General features: G+C 39.4%; 1 protein-coding gene across 1 annotated transcript; it reads left to right on the plus strand.

Annotated features, from left to right (window-relative positions):
* Positions 1 to 3: 3 nt before the first annotated feature.
* Positions 4 to 14446, plus strand: LOC111845143 (gasdermin-A2-like). Its single transcript, XM_072712475.1, has 11 exons — positions 4 to 160; positions 5555 to 5795; positions 6289 to 6487; positions 8115 to 8280; positions 9501 to 9603; positions 10061 to 10099; positions 10443 to 10475; positions 10711 to 10859; positions 12268 to 12436; positions 12685 to 12755; positions 13059 to 14446. The coding sequence occupies exons 2-11, from the start codon at positions 5579 to 5581 to the stop codon at positions 13284 to 13286; spliced, it is 1374 nt and encodes a 457-aa protein (XP_072568576.1). The 5' UTR covers positions 4 to 160; positions 5555 to 5578; the 3' UTR covers positions 13287 to 14446.
* The last annotated feature ends 4128 nt before the right edge of the window (positions 14447 to 18574 follow it).

An 18574-nucleotide genomic window follows, 5' to 3' on the forward strand; every position in this document is an offset into this window, starting at 1 on the left:
TAGCCCCGACGGCGTAGCGCCCATTTCCGGCACAGCCCCGTCATATACTTCATCGCCAAAGAACTTATTTTACTGTAAACAGGACCAGCAACTTCAGCGTCGGATTCAGCAGGCTCAGTTGGTGCAATCTGTAGCCTGGAGGTCACGTCTACGTTTCCAGGTAAATATTTAAATTTATTTAAAAAGAGTGAAACTTGATGGATAATGACAATTACCACCATCTATTCACTCTCGTACAAAATGGGGCAGCAGCCCCCCCCCCATACACATCGGTATTAATACACTTACTTTTTCAGGCAGACGTGTATAAACGGATTGCCCCGCTGATCCCAGTCCGTATAGCATTTAGGTTTATGCGGGTGGAGTCATGATCGCAGCCGGGAGAAAAACATCCTCTACACTGCAGGCTTCATATTCTCCACGAAAGTGGAGCGGGATGGGTTTTAATACGAACAGTAACAAATAGCCTATGTGCTGTTTGTAATATATAACTCAATCTATAATACATAATCATGATTTTTGGGTTTTTTCTGCATTCTGCCTTTCAGTTCTTGCCAAGTCTTTCTCCTGCATACCACGAACTGCCGTTAGCAGACTGACGTTTTGCGGGAATGTCTTTTTGATAGTTTACTAAAGCATCTAGATGTGCTCGAAGCCAGCACCCAATGTAATCCACGTTGTTTTAAAAAAAAAAATACAATTTATGCAGTATAGCGTACATGTTTTGTTTTTGCTTCAAGAATAGTTAAAGCCTTAGTGTATTCTCAATGTCTTAAGTAATAGATAAGTAACATAAGATCACGTGCGGAAGCAGCATTTCTTGAATCTCTTGTCTCAGTACTTTTAGTATTTGGGAAATAAACGTAGTTCCCTGCCTTTGACACAGCTCTGGGTCTGTCCTGACTGGTGCTGTCCTGTTACATTTGAAAAGGGCAAGTTTTCAGTACATCGTTTTCTTGGTATATAAAGTTGGGGATAAGAATTTTTTTTTTTAAAAATGCTGAAATGTTTGATCCTCACTTATTCATGTCATCCTAATGGGTGTCGGAATGAAAGTCGTTTGACTAACCGATGGAAAGATATAAAGTAACGATAGTTCTACAGTCGTCAAAACCCCCATCATAAGGGGTATTTCCAGCAAACTAGGGTGGTACCCTGAGGAAGCTTGTGCAATACAGGAGGGGGGCGACAGTGTGAATCAATCCCCCAACCCTGGAGAGACTGTTATGGAGGGAAATCCCGGACATTTTTCAAAAGGAATTGCAAATTGCATTTGCAATTGCATTTTCCATATGTGGACGCATAAAGTGTGACATAATTCAAATGCAATTGCAAATTTTGCATTACCGTTTGCTTTTTCGCTTTCGCGAACGAACACTGCCACATTTCAAATGAAAAAGCAAAGTCCATTTGCAATTGCATTTCCCATGTCTTACAATTGGGTCAGGGGTGGGTCTATACTGTGAGGCGTGATTGTATGGGGAGTGACGTCACTCGCAGTCGACGACCAAGAGGGGTGTGGAAGTACTGTAAATTAATGACAAAAGTCGTTGATGAAATAAAACTCGTTGAATTACACTTATCGAATAATCCAAAATTAAGTTACAAAACATACGTATTTTAAAGTGCATGTTTATTATGGAAGCCCATTTCCGCCAGTAAAAATGCCCAGAAAACAAAGTTTATGATTTTTATAAAAGCATTCTCACAAAATTTTGATAATTTGCACATTTCTACTACTGATGGCATAGTGATTGAAAGGGTCTCTTCATATAAATATTTGGGAATATGGATTGATGAAAAGCTTTCATTCAATATACATATTTCTAATTTAGTTAAGAAACTCAAAATGAAGATTGGTTTTTATTTTAGAAATAAATCATGTTTTACATTTGCCTCAAAGAAAAGACTAGTGGAAGCTACCTTTTTACCTGTGATAGACTATGGTGATATGCTGTACATGCATGCGGCCTCCTCTACGTTAAGGAGCCTAGATTCAGTGTATCATGCCTCTCTACGTTTTATTTTAAATGCAAAATCCCTCACTCATCATTGCATTTTATACGACTTAGTTGGCTGGACGTCATTAACCATCCGTAGAAAACGGCATTGGTACATTTTTGTTTATAAAGCTTTGCTGGGTAAACTCCCAGAATATCTCAGTACCCTACTCTGCATCAGCTCCAATAGCTACCACTTGCGTGCCTCCAAGTGGTTGCCTTTGTATGTCCCCCAGGTCCTGACAGACCTTGGCAAAACAGCATTTTCTTATTACGCACCATGGTCATGGAACAACCTTCAAAAAGCTCTTAAATTGCAAACACTAATATCTTTAAAGGATTTTAAGATCATCATAAATAGTACAGTGACTGAGGAATGTCAATGTTTTGCTTGAGAAGCCACTGTGCAAAAACAATTGTTCTTCTGTTTTACGGTTTAATGTTTTATTGTCATGTATATGTTTACGTTTTGTATGGCTGCTACCTTGGCCAGGTCTCTCTTGTAAAAGAGATTTTATATCTCAATGGGACTTCCTGGTAAAATAAAGGGGAAAAAAAAGAAAAAAAAATGAAATAGAAAGTCGAAATAACGAGATGTAAAGTCGTAATTACGAGATAAAAAAATCGAAATTACGAGATAGCAAAGTCATAATTACGAGATAGAAAGTCATAATTTCGAGATTAAAAAATCGAAATTATGAGATACAAAGTCATAATTACGAGATAAAAAGCCGAAATTATAAGATACACATTCATAATTACGAGATAAAAAGCCGAAATTATGAGATACACATTCATAATTACGAGATAGAAAGTCGAAATTATGAGATACAAAGTCATAATTACGAGATAGAAAGTCGAAATTATGAGATAGTCATAATTACGAGATTAAAAAAATCGAAATTATGAGATAGAAAGTCATAATTACGAGATACAAAGTCATAATTATGAGATAGTAAGTAGGCATGCGCTCCTGTCCAGCTGAATACCTGTCTTCGCCTCATTGGCGTCAATGTGGAGAGACGCAGTTCAAACGTAAGCCATTAGAAGTGGTGCTTTTAAATGTTAGATACAACTGCCAGACTGTAAATCCCTCGTTTCACTACATTATTGTTAGTTTTGTTGGACTGAGTGTCTTGATCTTATTCAAAGTTCAGCCTTACATACTGTTGAGTTGAGGCTGAAGTTGGCTACTTATTCGCAGCTACTTATTCGGATTTTTCAGGTCCACCTTACAGTAAATGCTTCTTTTTTTCAGCTATTTCTACAGGCCCCTGCTCTTTCATTTCAAAACGTCCCAAAAATCTGCCATTGCCATCTTATAGTAGGTATAACAGAGTGTAAGCAGACTGATTTTGGTGAATTTTTACTGTAGCATTTTCTCATAATCACCTCCTAAATGTGGCACCAACACTCCATTCTCTATGGGTCACAATGCATTTCTGAGCAATTACATCCCAGCATTCTTTAGGTGCCTGAGGAAGTGCAGTCGTTGCTGTGCCTTTTTAGTGACGGCTGCTGCATGCCCAGCTGACTTATGGCTCTGGCACTAAGGGTCACCCCATGGAACCTGAAGCTGCAGACTCTCTCCTCAGCATCTCGCCCAATGTTAATGGGAGCCAAATTATCCCATGATTCAAATGGTATTCTTAACACTACCTTTTGCTATATAATTTTGCTCTAATTGCCGTCATTGCATTAATTGTAGTCCTCTCCACTGCTGCTACAATATTGCACAACAGGTATACAGAGAGAAAGACGAGACGACTTGGCTCCAGCATTTACAAAACAAAGAACAAATAAGACACGTACAAAAAGCATTTATGAACATACTATATTTATAAAAACTCTAGAATAAAGATATAAAAAAGAAATAAAATGTGCATTGTTGTATCATGCTGGGTGACAAAAAATAACATGTGCTTAGAATATATGTACATATCAAGATAGCATTTAAGCTCCAGCAAGTTGTATATAAAAAAGTGTCCAGATTTCTGCAAATACTTTTAGAAGCAGACAATAGGAGGGAAACTATTCAGTAATATTTACAATGAATACAATCTATGCAAAATGTATCAGCAGTCAGAAGAAGGAAAACTACAATCAATAATAAAATATGTACAGATATGTTGAATAGGTGTGCAATATTGTAGCAGCAGTGGAGAGGACTACAATTGCACATGGTTTGGATCATTCAGTTCCCATTCACATTGGAAGAGATGCTGAACTTTGAATAAGATCAAGACACTCAGTCCAGCAAAACTAACAATAATGTAGTGAAACGAGGGATTTACAGTCTGCCAGTTGTATCTAACATTTAAAAGCACCACTTCTAATGGCTTACGTTTGAACTGCGTCTCTCCACATTGACGCCAATGAGGCGAAGACAGGTCTTCAGCTGGACTGGAGCGCATGCGTACTTCCTATCTCGTAATTATGACTTTGTATCTCGTAATTATGACTTTCTATCTCATAATTTCGATTTTTTTTTATCTCGTAATTATGACTTTGTATCTCATAATTTCGACTTTCTATCTCGTAATTATGACTTTGTATCTCATAATTTCGACTTTCTATCTCGTAATTATGACTTTGTATCTCATAATTTCGCCTTTTTATCTCGTAATTATGAATTTGTATCTCATAATTTCGGCTTTTTATCTCGTAATTATGACTTTGTATCTCATAATTTCGACTTTTTATCTCGTAATTATGACTTTGTTTCTCATAATTTCGATTTTTAATCTCGTAATTATGACTTTCTATCTCGTAATTATGACTTCCTATCTCGTAATTTCGATTTTTTTATCTCGTAATTACGACTTTACATCTCGTTATTTCGACTTTCTATTTAATTTTTTTTCTCTTTTACTGGCGGAAATGGGCTTCCATAGTTTATAATTCAACCACATGAATTCAGTTAATTTAATTTCGCCTCAAAATAAATTTCAAAAGAACAAATTCAGTTGGAAATATTCCATGTGTTTTATTCAAGCAGTAACATTCAGTCCTCTTATTTCTGCTTTACAATATTCAGTCCCGTTATTTTCGCTGTTTCAAATACGCTGCCAACTACCTGTACAAGGTTTACACACCAAAAGTTTACACATCAAAAGCAAACGGTAATGCAAAATTTGCAATTGCATTTGAATTGTGTCACACTTTATGCGTCCACATATGGAAAACGCAATTGCAAATGCAATTTGCAATTCCTTTTGAAAAATGTCCGGGATTTCCCTTGTAAGACATGGGAAATGCAATTGCAAATGGACTTTGCTTTTTCATTTGAAATGTTGCAGTCAGTGTTCGTTCGCGAAATCGAAAAAGCAAACGGTAATGCAAAATTTGCAATTGCATTTGAATTATGTCACACTTTATGCCTCCACATATGGAAAATGCAATTGCAAATGCAATTTGCAATTCCTTTTGAAAAATGTCCGGGATTTCCCTCCATAGTATGTAGTGAGGCTCAGGGAAAATTACTAACCAATATCAATTGTAATTTTCCTTTTTTTGTTTTGTCTCATATTTTCTGCTTTTCTTTGCATCTGCAGTCTAGAATCTCACAGGCCGTAACAATGTTTAAAGACGCCGCTCGGAACATTGTGAAAGAACTGGATCCAAGGGGTGAGCTGAAACCAGTGGTCAGTGCCTATGACTCCAAAAAAATAGACGTGTTGACGGTGGTGAAGATTGTGAAGACTTCAAGGCTGTTTTTTTTTTATGTGCCGGAGTACCACCCTACACCAGTGAGTGTAGCGGATTTAATCTTGCGTGGTGATACTGTGGATTTTGGTGAGTGACCTTGCATGCAATGATGTGCTTGTTTGAGATTAGGCTTGGGTGATATCTAACTTTTCATTAGATGATATACCATGGTATACAGTAAAATGCTGTAGGGGGCTCATCGCCCATGATGTGTTGAATGGAGTTTACCAATAAATTTGGCTAAAACATTGTTACTCTGTCATAGAAAACAAAACCTCGCAAGCTTTGCTATTCCTCTGCGTGGAATAGTTTGGATGCCATAGAGATGATATTGAGCAAAAGCAAATGATTTGTCAGCATAACTTATGGAAACACCACCAAAAGACAATTTGAATTTGCCTATAGTTTATTTTTGGTAGATTTTCAACTGCTTTTGTGTTTTATAACATTTATTAATTCATATGTTACTGAAATCATTTGAGTTACAGTTCTCTTAGTAGGAGGTTTCCTTGGAATGTCAGTGGGAAGGATGAGACATGAATAGCAGTGACTCTCCCTGGGTTCTTTGTTTTCATCCTAGGTGGATCGTCTCAACTCGACGTCGCTACGGTGAACATGAAGGCCAATGCGGAGGCTGCGTTGCGTTTTATGAGCAAATCAAATTTTGTCCGAGACGGTGTCGAAGGCAGCTGCACTTTGAATCGTTCCAGTGATCTTTTTTCCAAACTGGAGAGTGTTTGGATAGACTATACCAAACTTCACAGAGCCATGCAAGATAGGTCAGTTTGTATCCTATTTACTAAGGACTACGGTGTTAGTTTATATTAGTATTTCTTTGTATCATTATGTATTATTTTAAAAGTAATTTAAGAACATAAGAAATTTACAAATGAGAGGGGGCCGTTCAGCCCATAAAGCTCATTTGGGGAAACTTAACTAATAACTCAGAGTTGTTAAAATCTTATCTATTGTCAATTTAAAGGAACCCAGGGTTTTAGCTTGCGCTACACTACCAGGAAGACTATTCCATACTCCAACTACACGCTGTGTAAAGAAGTGCTTTCTCAAATCCATTTAAAAATGTTCTATGACCATGACTTCTTGTATTTGACCTAATATTGAAGTAAATATTTGGTTGAACAGCATGCAGACCTGTTAGAACCATATATATCTGGATCATGTCCCCCCTTAGTCTCCTTTGCGCGAAGCTGAACAGATTCAGCTCAGCTAACCTCTCCTCATAAGACATTCCTCTAAGGGCAGGAATCATTCTTGTAGCCCTATGTTGAACCCTTTCTAAGGCAGCAATGTCCTACTTAAGGTATGGTGACCAAACCTGCACACAGTATTCTAGGTGGAGTCTTACCAAGGAATTGTATAATCATACATCACCTCCCTTGACTTAAACTCCACATACCTAGAAATGTAACCCAACAACCTATTGGCCTTTTTAATTGCTTCCCCACACTGGAGAGAGAGGGACATGGAGACATCAACATACACACCGAGATCTTTCTCATACTCCAGCTTTATTTAAACCCAAACACTATGACAAAAAGGCTCAAAAGGATTTTTGAATGTAACCCCAATATTTTAGTGAACATTTTCAAAAGTAAGTCATATGTGACATTCTTCTGATGGGTCCTGTTTTATATTTTCACTCCTTGCTCTTTCGGTTTTGGAAGTGGGCTGTCATTCTACTGTGAAAACAGGAAGCATGTCGGCTCATGATGCCTTTTCCTCTTTTCCTTTTTTTTATCCTGTTAGAAACGACATCGTTGGGTGTTGCTCCTGGATTTTCTGTCTTGCTCCCGTTTCTCCTCCTCCTCAGTACTTCTTAGAAGATTGTCAGTGTTAACAGTGGCCCCGCAAATATTTCCTGCACATGCTGCTGCTTTTGAGGGCATGGTGGCTAATTGGGTAACACTGCGACCTCACCCATTCGGGAGTGTGCCGGACCGGCGTGCGACCATAGCGTACCTCTGACTTGGCCACTGGGCTGCTTGGGGCACACCCTCTGTCCTGACCCTGTCCGTGACAGCCGGAAGGCCCTATTTTTAGGTTCTTCACAGGATAGTGTGTTCATACAGTATGTACCATAACCTAGATTCATGGGAAGTTTTGATTTCATTCAGAATATGCCAGTTGAAAATTCCTTTGAATGAACTAGCTTTTTCTTTTGATTTATATAATTGTACCATGCAATGTACCTATTTATTCAGTTTTTTTTTAAAGTATGAGAAAATGTCCAAAATCTGGATATAAATATTTTTTGTCCAAAAACAAAACCTTGATTTTTTTACTTTCTTCTTTATTAAATAGTTAATCTGATTTTCACATATGTATTGTCCTAATCTAAAGTTCCCTTCAGTTAATAAATCTCTTGAATTTTTTTTGTTGTTAAAGCAAATTCGACGATCGTCACCCAGTGATCATGACCTTGAAGAAAAATCCCAAAGTTGTAGGACTCGGCGTGATCTTTGATGTTCTCAAGACCAAGAATCCTTTGTACCTGAAGCGGAACAATCAAGCTACAGGCAGTGCAAAGTTCTCCTTGCAAGAAATTGCCACGGTAATCCCACAATGCCACTGTTTTATGGGTTTTTGTTTTTCGAATGTGCATGTAACCATGTGGGCAATGGAAAGGTGTGAAAGCTAGGGCTCGACGATAAAACGATAATTATCACAATAAAATTTTCTTCTATATCAATGGCACCAATGCTTGATGAAAGTTCGATATGAAATGATAATAATTATGAATGTGAGAGGCGACATTTGTCAGCACTGATTAAAATGACCAGGCCTGCTGATAACCAGAGTGCTTTGAAGATGGACAAACTATGCACAAAAAAACATGGCAAGGTTTACTGAGTGAGCTGAGCACCCCTGCTGCTCTGCTTCTAAACACGAGTCACGCTAGGGGGAATAAACGCTTCCTCAGAGGAAACTTCAGTGTCTCTTAAAGAAAGCAAGAGCTCAGCATCATCTTTTTAAAAAGGAGATTTGTAGATAAAGTAAAGAGACGGTGGTGATGTGGATGCACTTTGGGAATTTAAAGGAGTCTACAACACGCAACAGGCTGGTGCTGAATAAAACTGGAAATACTACAAATTAATTGCACCACTCGAAGCATTGCCCTCCAGGACAATATACACAATACAAGCGCTTAGTCACAGACACTAAAAATTATTGTTGCAACTTTCAATTGCGTCCCATATCGGTTCAAAACGGGACACAGCATTTTATTTTTCAATACCAGGTGGGTGGCAACTCTACTAGCAATGTGAAGTGTGTGCCCTGTCAGGAGCAATGAGCCAGTGTTATTAGTATTACACCCTACTATGAAAAATTATTATATGGAAATCATTCTAATTATTATATCATAATTATTGTATGATTTATTTATTAAAATTAGATTTCAGTTTGCAGTGCATTCAATATGTCATTCTGTTTAAGGAGAATCCTAATGGAATTTTAAGAATGAATGGATCCTCAATGTAAAGAAATATTGAATGATTATTGAGAATGATTAATAAATTATGTAGTGATAATTATCAAAATTGCGTAGTTATTGTGATAAAATGTTTTGCTATATTGCCGAGCCCCAGTGAAAGTGACAGATGGCACATTCTCTCTTTCCCCCCTTTCCATTCCCTTGCTTATAAGATCACCTTTTGATTCAGAAAAACAATAATATGAACAGTGTCCCTTGTAGTGAATTGGATATCTTGCTCATTATTCATAAATCTATAGATATAAATCTAAGATGAGCTTGGATCTACCTGTTCTTAGGCAGATAGCAGCCTTAAGGTAGAAAGTACGAAGACGCTGAATGTGGACGCAGGTAGTGTGTTGGGGTTCAAACTGCAGAAGATCCCCTTAGACTTCGTAAAAGGTGAGTTCTGGTGCCTCTTTGGTGTACAGCTGGCCCTGCTACTGAATTCCTCTATTTTCCAATAAACCCAAGCTTTAGTGCAATCATTACTGTCTAGTTATTATTGAGATATATTTCCAGTTTTTCTTTGTAGTGGCATTGCGTTGAATTAAATATTTGTGTAAATTAAGTGATCGGCCTAACTTGCTTAGCCAAGTTACTTGTCCTTTGTCAGTAAACATATGTACTTAACTTGCTCTACTTGCTGTACATAGGAAGTGAGATAAAATTAAAGAATGGACATACAATAACGGACAAACAGTACAAGCCAGTGACAGATACAAGGAGTGTATTAAAAACCTGAAAAGTGTGACCTTTATTGGCCGGTAGTTTGAATTTCAGCAGGAAATGTGTGACTGATAGTAGACTTCACTGATTGATATGTTGATCCCACTCTCCTTTCCCTTTTTGTGAGCAGAGGATGAATGGGTGAAAAGACACATCTGGGACCATGATGGTATTTTGTATACTGATATTCCGGGCTTATGGGCTGAGGCTTACTTTTCTGCATATGCTTCATCCATGACTCAGTCTCGTTTAACCTAATATTTCATGAAATATTAGCCTCAAACTTAGATTTGTGCCTTGTGGATGAACATTACTGAAATGAACATGAAATGAACATTACTGAAATGATGGGCAATGCTACTGCTGCAACACTTGGCTTTTGAAATGGTCCAAGTTCCAAGGAAAGGCTATATAACTAAAGTATACCTAAGGTGGACGAAAGGTATTGCAACAGAATAATTTGGTGAGTCTTTCAAGGAGTAAAATTTAGATTGCAATTGTTTTTCTTGCAGGAGTGCGAGAATTTACTGAAGAATGCCTTGCTGGTGAGTCTTGAATAGCTAGATAACGAGATGCATTTTAATGATTATTAGCACAGTGTGGTCAGGCCTTTTGCCATGGTCACTTGGGTCACTCGGATGCATATAGCTTTTTAACACAGTACAAAGGGCTGAAGACTTGCAGTGCAAAATTATTTTCTGAGGCCTGATTATTTATTGTTTTTTTTTTTTTATTGAGAATGCATAATGTTCATCTTTCACATGTCTGGTTAAACTTTAGGCACTGTAGGCTTCTCTCAACTGAAGCAGAAGGTGGAAAATGCATTTCAGATTTTCAGGAACATGGACGATGATGTGAAAATTATGATCTGGAGTCCCTTGTGTAAAATATCGAGTTGTGCTCGGACTCTCCATGTGCTGGATCGCATTGTAAGTGCTCTCAGATACCCAGACACTCTTTGTGTGTGTTTTCCACACACGACTCAGTCTGTGTTTTTCCTTCTCCTGATTGTGCTTTCAAGGTGAATGTGGGCCATGATTTTAGTGTTAAGTGTCATTGAGTAAACTCAGGACCTTTGATAAAACACAACTTACAAACTAATGGTCTCTGAGATCATTGGACATTGCACTACAGGAAACTGGTAATCACTGAGACTTGGGGCTGTTGGCTGGACAGGTGGTTCCAGGAAGAGAGGTACATAGAAAAGGGCTCTAATATGGAGAACAGAAGGAACCAGGAGCAGGTGTCACACCCCACCCACCGTGTTTGCCTGATCCTCCTGTTTCCTCCCCGGCATGTTCCTTCCCCTTTTGTTAATCACTCGCAGCTGCCTCCTGTTCCCCCCTTCTTTAGTCTAGTATTTAAGTGCTTCCCAGTCCTGTGCTCCCCAGTACTGTCATTGACATTGTTACCTTGTCTCTGTCCCCGTTCTGTCTTTTCCCCTTTTTTGATCCCTCTTGGGTCTTATTGTTTTCTGTACAGTAGTGATGGGCAAAATGATATTTATGAACCATTTGATGTATTTTTTGACTCCACTAGATGGTGCTGTCTGTTCAAAAAAGGGCTCAAAGCATGCCCCAAAGCAAGCCAAGAGCACCATCTAGTGAGCTCAAAAAATACAGCAAATGGTTCATGAAGCTTCATTTGCCCATCACTACTGTACAGTGCCTTTGCCTCGCTGGTTATGACAGCAGGAACCAGGGAATGAGGCTGAAATTCCAAGACAAATAATATGTTGTCAGACTGACAGCACGGCTGAAGAACTCCATCTAACGAAAATCGGCTATCAGAAAATACAGGCTCAAAGACAAAGCAGTAATGGTGCTTTTCCACTGCAACCAAGAACCAAGCCCTCCCTGAGCCGTACCAATGGAGAAACAGTTTTCCATTGTAAATTATGCGAGCCGTACCCGAGCTGTACCCGCACAATTATTCATTGTTAGTACTATTGCACATCACGATGTATCGAATCATTCCTGATAACTCAGAACTTGAAAAGTACTAGAGAATGGCTGAACGGAATGGATTCGTAATGCAGATTTATGGAAGTGAACGCTAATATTCTAGCATTCGATGCTAACATAAGACGGTGACCCTCTGTTTTGGACAAAAGAATGGGGAAATATTTAGCAACTGTGTAGATCTGGTCTAGTGTGCTCCTTAAACTTGAATCATCTCGCACTGGAATGTATGTTGGTATGGTATATTGGCACTGGCAGCTATAATAAATGGCGATGAGTTATCAACCAGTTACCTCAGAGTATTGACTTGTCCCATGTCAGATACCATCACACGGACTATATGGGTGTGTCACCCAGTTCATGTGCATATTTGCAGCTTGAAGAAGGTTTCCTGTCTGCAGAGGACAGCTCAATTCTAGACAGTGACGCCCCACAGTTCCTGTCAGAGCTGCGGCAACTTCTGAGTATGGTGGAACTCAATCTTGACATACAGTGTGACCATCCTTTTCTCGAGCCGCTCAATCTGCTGGTGAGCTCCCTGAATGGTGAGTAATTTCTTGTCTATTTAACGTTCCCTGCTGGCTTTTTGTGCGGATGCTGTTTGTTTGTGATCCTCTCTGCCGAGAGCATTCCTTAGCTTACCTCAGTGTGTGTCAGCCTGTTGTGTGGCTAGCAATAGCGTGCATGTGCCCGTTCCCCCTTCGTGGCATCGCTGAGATTGTGTTGAGTTCTTCTGCATGTAGCTTTCTTTGTGTCACTATGTCAGCCATCTGGTTTGCATGTTGTTTTGCAGAAATAGATGAGCAGGGCGTGACCCTGATCAGTAGACAGGACCCAGAGGTCCGGAGGCAGGTGCTGAACACGGTAAGCCTCTGGGCCCCTTTACCTTTTTATCCTGGAAGAGGAAGGTGTACGTGTGTTCATTATGCATATATAAGTAAGCAGCATTTTTAGCTTAAGTTAGGTGGCAGAATGTTGTATTTCTAATTGACAGCAATGACCGAAGCTTTGGCAAATTGTGGTTTTGTTTCCAGGTGTTGAAGTAGTTTTAATTATTTATTGTCCACCTATGAGGCAAAGTCCAGGACCATGATAAAATTTTATTTATGCACATAATGACAAAATCCCACTGTGATAAAGGTAATTACAATTGTGTTGTCCTTATAGGTTGAGCAGGTACTGGAAAATGTCTTTGAGAAGACAGAAGGAGAAGCGTGGAGCAGACTTTTTGGGGGGAGCAATGCGAACGAGGCCAAAACTGTGCTGCAAGCCTGCGGAGTTATCCTGGATGAGACAAATCCATATCCAGCCCTGGGGAGTCCAGGGGTTCCTGACATTACCCTCATATCACTCTACATCGCTCTGAAAGGGCTGAGCCTGCTCTTATTGCCATAGGCGCCCTCTGCTGGACACTCACTGCCATTATTTTAAATTTTCTTTGAACTTTGAGCGGCTAATTACTAACAGGATTTTGCACATTTCGCTAAGCTAAAAATTCTTTTAGCTAAAAATTATCATCATCCTTAAGAATGTATTTTTTGCTGTCTTTTTCAGTGCATGCATATTTAATCCTTACTATGCATGGGGTCAGGGGAGTATATTTTTCAAATATATCAGCATAGTCAAGTTTCAACGTAGACATAGTGTAAGATTTAATATTTAGAATTTTGTGATAAACGGATGACTACATTTTATACTAATATTGCATTGTAAAATTTCTAGATCTATCCACCTTCCATGTGCATATCCTGGATAGGGTCTTGAGGTTTCCAGTGACCATGTATACAAAGGCTCTGTAATCTATCATTAGACACATGGTGGGGCTGTGGAGCTGACCCGTCACATGATGCTCGGGGGAATTAGTGCTGGTCTACTAGCTTGTGCTGTCAGACCACTGCAGATTATTCAAAACACTGCAACATGTCTGATATTCATTCAGCCTAAATGCTCTCATGCCACACCTCTTGTCTCCTTTCACTGGCTCCCTTTTTGGTGCTGTCATCAAGTTCAAGTCCTTGGCCTTCAGATCATTAATGGACCTGCACCCATCTCCATCAAGGAGCTGCATAAGACCTATGTGCCCTATTGCCCCCTTCGGTTAGCAAACCAATGGCATTAGGAGCTGCCTCCTCTCCCTCACTCCAGACGGGTCTCTTCTGTGGTTCCCTGATGGTGGAATGAGCTGCTAAACCACTTGCAGTCATCAGACTCCCTTTCCACCTTCAGTAAACACCTCAAGACCCATTTGGCCCAATGCTAGTAGAGTAGTTCCCTGAATGATTTTGTTTTGTGTTCCATTTTTGACCCTTGTATAGTCTTATTAGGTTCTTGCTTTGTTAGAAGATTCTGCAGCTTCTGCTCCAATCCTGCTTACACCTGTACCTGGACATTCATCGGAAGCTCAGCCTAGCTACACTTACAGTATGCCGATAGCATGTATATTTGTAATGTGCTGTTTCCTTCACTTGCATGTTGCTTTGTGTAAAGTGTCTGCTAAATATGTTGAATGTTAATATAAAGGGCTCCTCAACATTAAAGGAACTGAAATCACTGAAGTAATCGTTGCTTGAAGCATTCAGTGTTTGAAAAGTTCAGTGTTTGCGGTTCTCAGAGTGAGATGACATCCTCTAAGTATATAATTACAACAATGCCCTCCTTGTTTCATAGGACAAATTTTGGGTTTTTGTTTTATAAAGACAGGCACTTCAATACTTACCCATGTGGACGTTGCCACCAAAGATTAAATAGAATTAGGCAGTATTTATCCTTTTTAGGTATTAGTTCACATCATTTTAATTTTTTTTGCTAAAGAGATTTACTGAAGTACTATAATTATAAGGACTGCATATATACCTTTCCCCCCTTGCAGGTTGCTATTTTCTGCAAGGCTTCTGGTGGCCACTAGGGGGCAGTATAGTACCATCCTTGGCACTAATGAGGAACGGCATTTACTTCCTATAAATAGAATCCACCGCTAGGGAGACATCACTGGCCTGGTTTTTCATCACTGGCAGTATTTGTTCTTGCTAGGAGTATAGCACTGGAGAGCATGTAGACATAGTTTTCTTATAGTGAATCTTATCTGGCCATTTTAAGCACAGTATCTGGCCTGAACTGTTTACATTCGCCCTTCATGCCTGATTTAAACATTAACTTGTGGAACTCCTTCCACTTATTCACTGAATCTGACTCGGTTTTATTCATTCTTCCCCTGATCTGAGCTCACTCTTTGCATCTTCCCCACTTTATCTGCCTACTCCCTGCTAGTGGCCAAACGTTCAAAATTGGGGATTTCAGAGAAGGCGGGGGGGGGGGGGACACACGCAAGAACGTCATTTCCTGCGTATTTCCTGTCCTGTCTGTACCACCGGAAAACCCCTCCAGTCCACAGGCTCTGCTAGCCGGCATCTAAGAGTGGCACGCTGGTTGTGACCCTTACACAGAAACCCCATTTAGGAGCGAGAAGGTGTCCTCTCAAAGTGTGCGATCGCTCACCAGGGATGTTACAACCAGGCACCTCGACTGAGCCGTCTAGCTGGGTTAAGTGGAGCACGCAGAGCCAGCGCGGCGTGACGGGAGCGTGACAGCTAAGAGCCGCCACCCGCCTGCTGTGCTTGGGTACATTCCCAGTGGCGGTACCTCTGGAGTGCCAGTTTGAAGGGAAGTCTTGGCTGAGGCGCATTATAAATAGCAGCGACACAGATCCATTAAACATGAGCAGAATTCTCTGGATGTATCTTGTAACCTTTAGAGGAGACTACAGTCGTAAGAAAGTCTGTCCTGGACATCTAACATCCGTCTCCGTCATGAGTGTGAAATTTTACAGTCAACAGGTGGAGCTTCCTCAGAGACCTCTGCCGCCAGCAGTATAACGCGCGTCACTTCCTGACTGACCTGTCACCCGAATACTGATCTGAATGTCACATCTGTCACAAGCATGAGCTGCAGCTTCTCCAAAAAAATGCCTTACAGGTGCATTTTGGGATAAAATATAACACAGCCATCAAGTTAATTATTGCAAATAAAATGACACACATAGCAATTATCAGTTGTCTGGCTGTTATTAATCAAACTGAGTAAAGGAGCAATTTACTATGAGAGTTGATGCAGTTATATTCATTTAAGCATTCATACTAAGTAATGTTAGAAACATGTCTTTTATTCATAAAAACAATTCTGAGAAGCCAGCCTGTTTAATGAGGCGATCGGCTGGATCTAATGTCCATGTAACGAGTGACTTGCAGATGAAGCGATACCATGATATTGACTTATCAACACTGGATGCAAAACAAAAATAGCACTAATAAGCAGTAAACAGCATCACTTTGCCAGTTTTAATTTCCAAAACAATATTCAAAACAAGCTACCAGACTGACATTTCAGTCTTGAAGTCTAGTTTACAGGGGTTCCTTAATGTATTTACATACCTGTAGTTTTTGACAAGTAGCCAACAGATGAGAAATTGCGAAGAAACATTTAAACATTTATATTGTATTTATTTACATTGAGTACTAGGGATTGATTATGTTACATCCTGTGAGGTTCTCCTTCGGTTACGCAAAACAAATACATTATGTTGATAGAGTTCTTCATTGGAACTTGTATGTAACCATTTAGGTTGTGCTTTGCTTTGATTTATATGCAAACAGCATGTAGTGGAAAAACTGAAGGGTTTTAACAAAGACAACCTTCAGCACTGGGGGGGGGGGGGGGGGGGAGTGGTTGTGATGGGTTTGAATGTGTGGGCAAGAGGCAAGAACAGGATTAATGATCCCTCCTATTCCACCCATGATTCCAAGTAAACATTTTTATTCTCAATTCCTTATTATGGACTTAAAATCTAAACAAGACCGCTATTTAGAATAAAAAAAAAAAAAACAGAATGGGTGAAGGGAAATTGAGAAAATTGCAGATTGAAATGCTTATTTGATTGGCACCCTGCGGAGAAAATATAGATGTTCAATGTATAAAATCAAGCATGGTAATACATCAGTCTACCATGCATGACCTGCCATTTAAAAATAGCTACTATATGAGAGTCAGTTGGGGACAGTATGTAGCCTTTAAGTTTTACCCTGAAAAGCAAATGGATACAGTAGCTGTGTGAGAAAACATCTCCTCTCCTCACGTTCTCCTATGCTGACATCTGAGGTGAAAGATGATTAACAAATTCATCAGCTGTGATGATGACAAACAAAGTGTTGATGAGCAGATGATGGACTGAATTAGCATCACAGGAGACAGAAGGTTTGAAACACAGAGTATTTAAACAAAACTTTTGATAAGTGCTGTGTCAGCAAATGAAATGCCCACAGTGCTTTAGCATGGGGATTGTAACAGATTAACTGGTATATCTTATGCTGATTTGGCACTGTCAGACAAAAACTTTATTTTTGGGACATTAAAAATATTGTTCGACTTAAGATTATCAGTCCTAGTCATAGATTTTGTTCTTCATTTATTGAGATTAATCATATAATAGGTCATACTGTTTCATAAGGTGAGTTACAGAGGAAGAATCTGATGCATTTTTAAACTTAAATAGTATTAAACCTTATTAATGTTTGTTCATCATTTATGATAACAAGTTTTATAAGGTTACTGAATGAAATGATTGAAATTAAGACAATAATGCAATAAAACAATTTTGACAAAACTTGTTTCAGATAAAATCAACCAAGGAGAAATGAAGCTGATAACCAAGAACATCAACATTTTCCCATCTTCATTGGAACGTCTCTCAGCTTCTTAGTGAAATGTCATTGTTTCAAAAATCAGCCTGAAACTATCATGGACCAAGTCTTATCGAGTCTTATTAAAACCCTGTGAAGCATTCCTGGAATCATTTGTAGTGTCCTTTACCTGGAACGATAGTTTGGCTGATGTTGTCTTGTCTCATAGATTCACTAACTGCATTCCGTAATTGTGTAGATAGAAATGCATGGATGTTTATGTAAGAAAAACTAAATGAAAACTACATACACCTACAGCAGGTTCAATAAACATCTATATACTGTCGTGTTTTGCTATCAAATGTCTATGTTATCGAAAAGATCTTAGATTACGTCCCTCCTCTGACTATTTAGAAAGGAATCCAATATGGAACATTCCCTTGTGACTGCTCTATTGCTGTGAGCTTTGGTCATGTGACAGCACTCGCTTCTGATTTACCTAGCCATTTCCTTCACATGCACCATTAAAGAAGCAGAACAGGCAGCCATGTATTCAGTCCTATCAGAAATCATCTACGACCATATTTCACAGACCTCTGTAGCAGATCAATAGCCTGGAATGTGTTTTCAGTCATCAGCAAGCATTTGCTGTAATTGCTCAAATCATTAGAAGGAGCTGTTTGGCACATTGTCGTAGGCATACATTGAGCTCCCAGGCTTCACGCAAGTGACTTTCATGGATATTGTATTGATTAGCTGTTACAGTTGAGCCGCTGTTTTTCCTTAGCATTCATCAATTTGCCCATCTGAGGATAGTAACCTCCCAGTGCGTTCCCCAGAGCTATGTTGGCTGAAGTTTGAGATCTTGGCAGGGCCAGGTCTGTGAGGTGAGACTAGACGAACTATGATCCAACAATGACCCCCTCCATGAAAGCTACCAAGAAGTACTCTGCTCATGACTGGGTTACTGGGACCTACCCCTGGGCCTGACTAAGGGGTGGTTTTGGCTCA

Source organism: Paramormyrops kingsleyae, chromosome 5, assembly GCF_048594095.1.
Source record: "Paramormyrops kingsleyae isolate MSU_618 chromosome 5, PKINGS_0.4, whole genome shotgun sequence".
NCBI lineage: Eukaryota > Metazoa > Chordata > Actinopteri > Osteoglossiformes > Mormyridae > Paramormyrops > Paramormyrops kingsleyae.

Coding starts and splice junctions, on each gene's coding strand:
- LOC111845143 (XM_072712475.1), top strand. CDS start 5,579: ATGTTTAAAGACGCCGCTCGGAACATTGTGAAAGAACTGGATCCAAGG. Junction 10,476..10,710: donor TACTGAAGAATGCCTTGCTG/GTGAGTCTTGAA, acceptor GTTAAACTTTAG/GCACTGTAGGCTTCTCTCAA. Junction 12,756..13,058: donor GGAGGCAGGTGCTGAACACG/GTAAGCCTCTGG, acceptor TTGTCCTTATAG/GTTGAGCAGGTACTGGAAAA.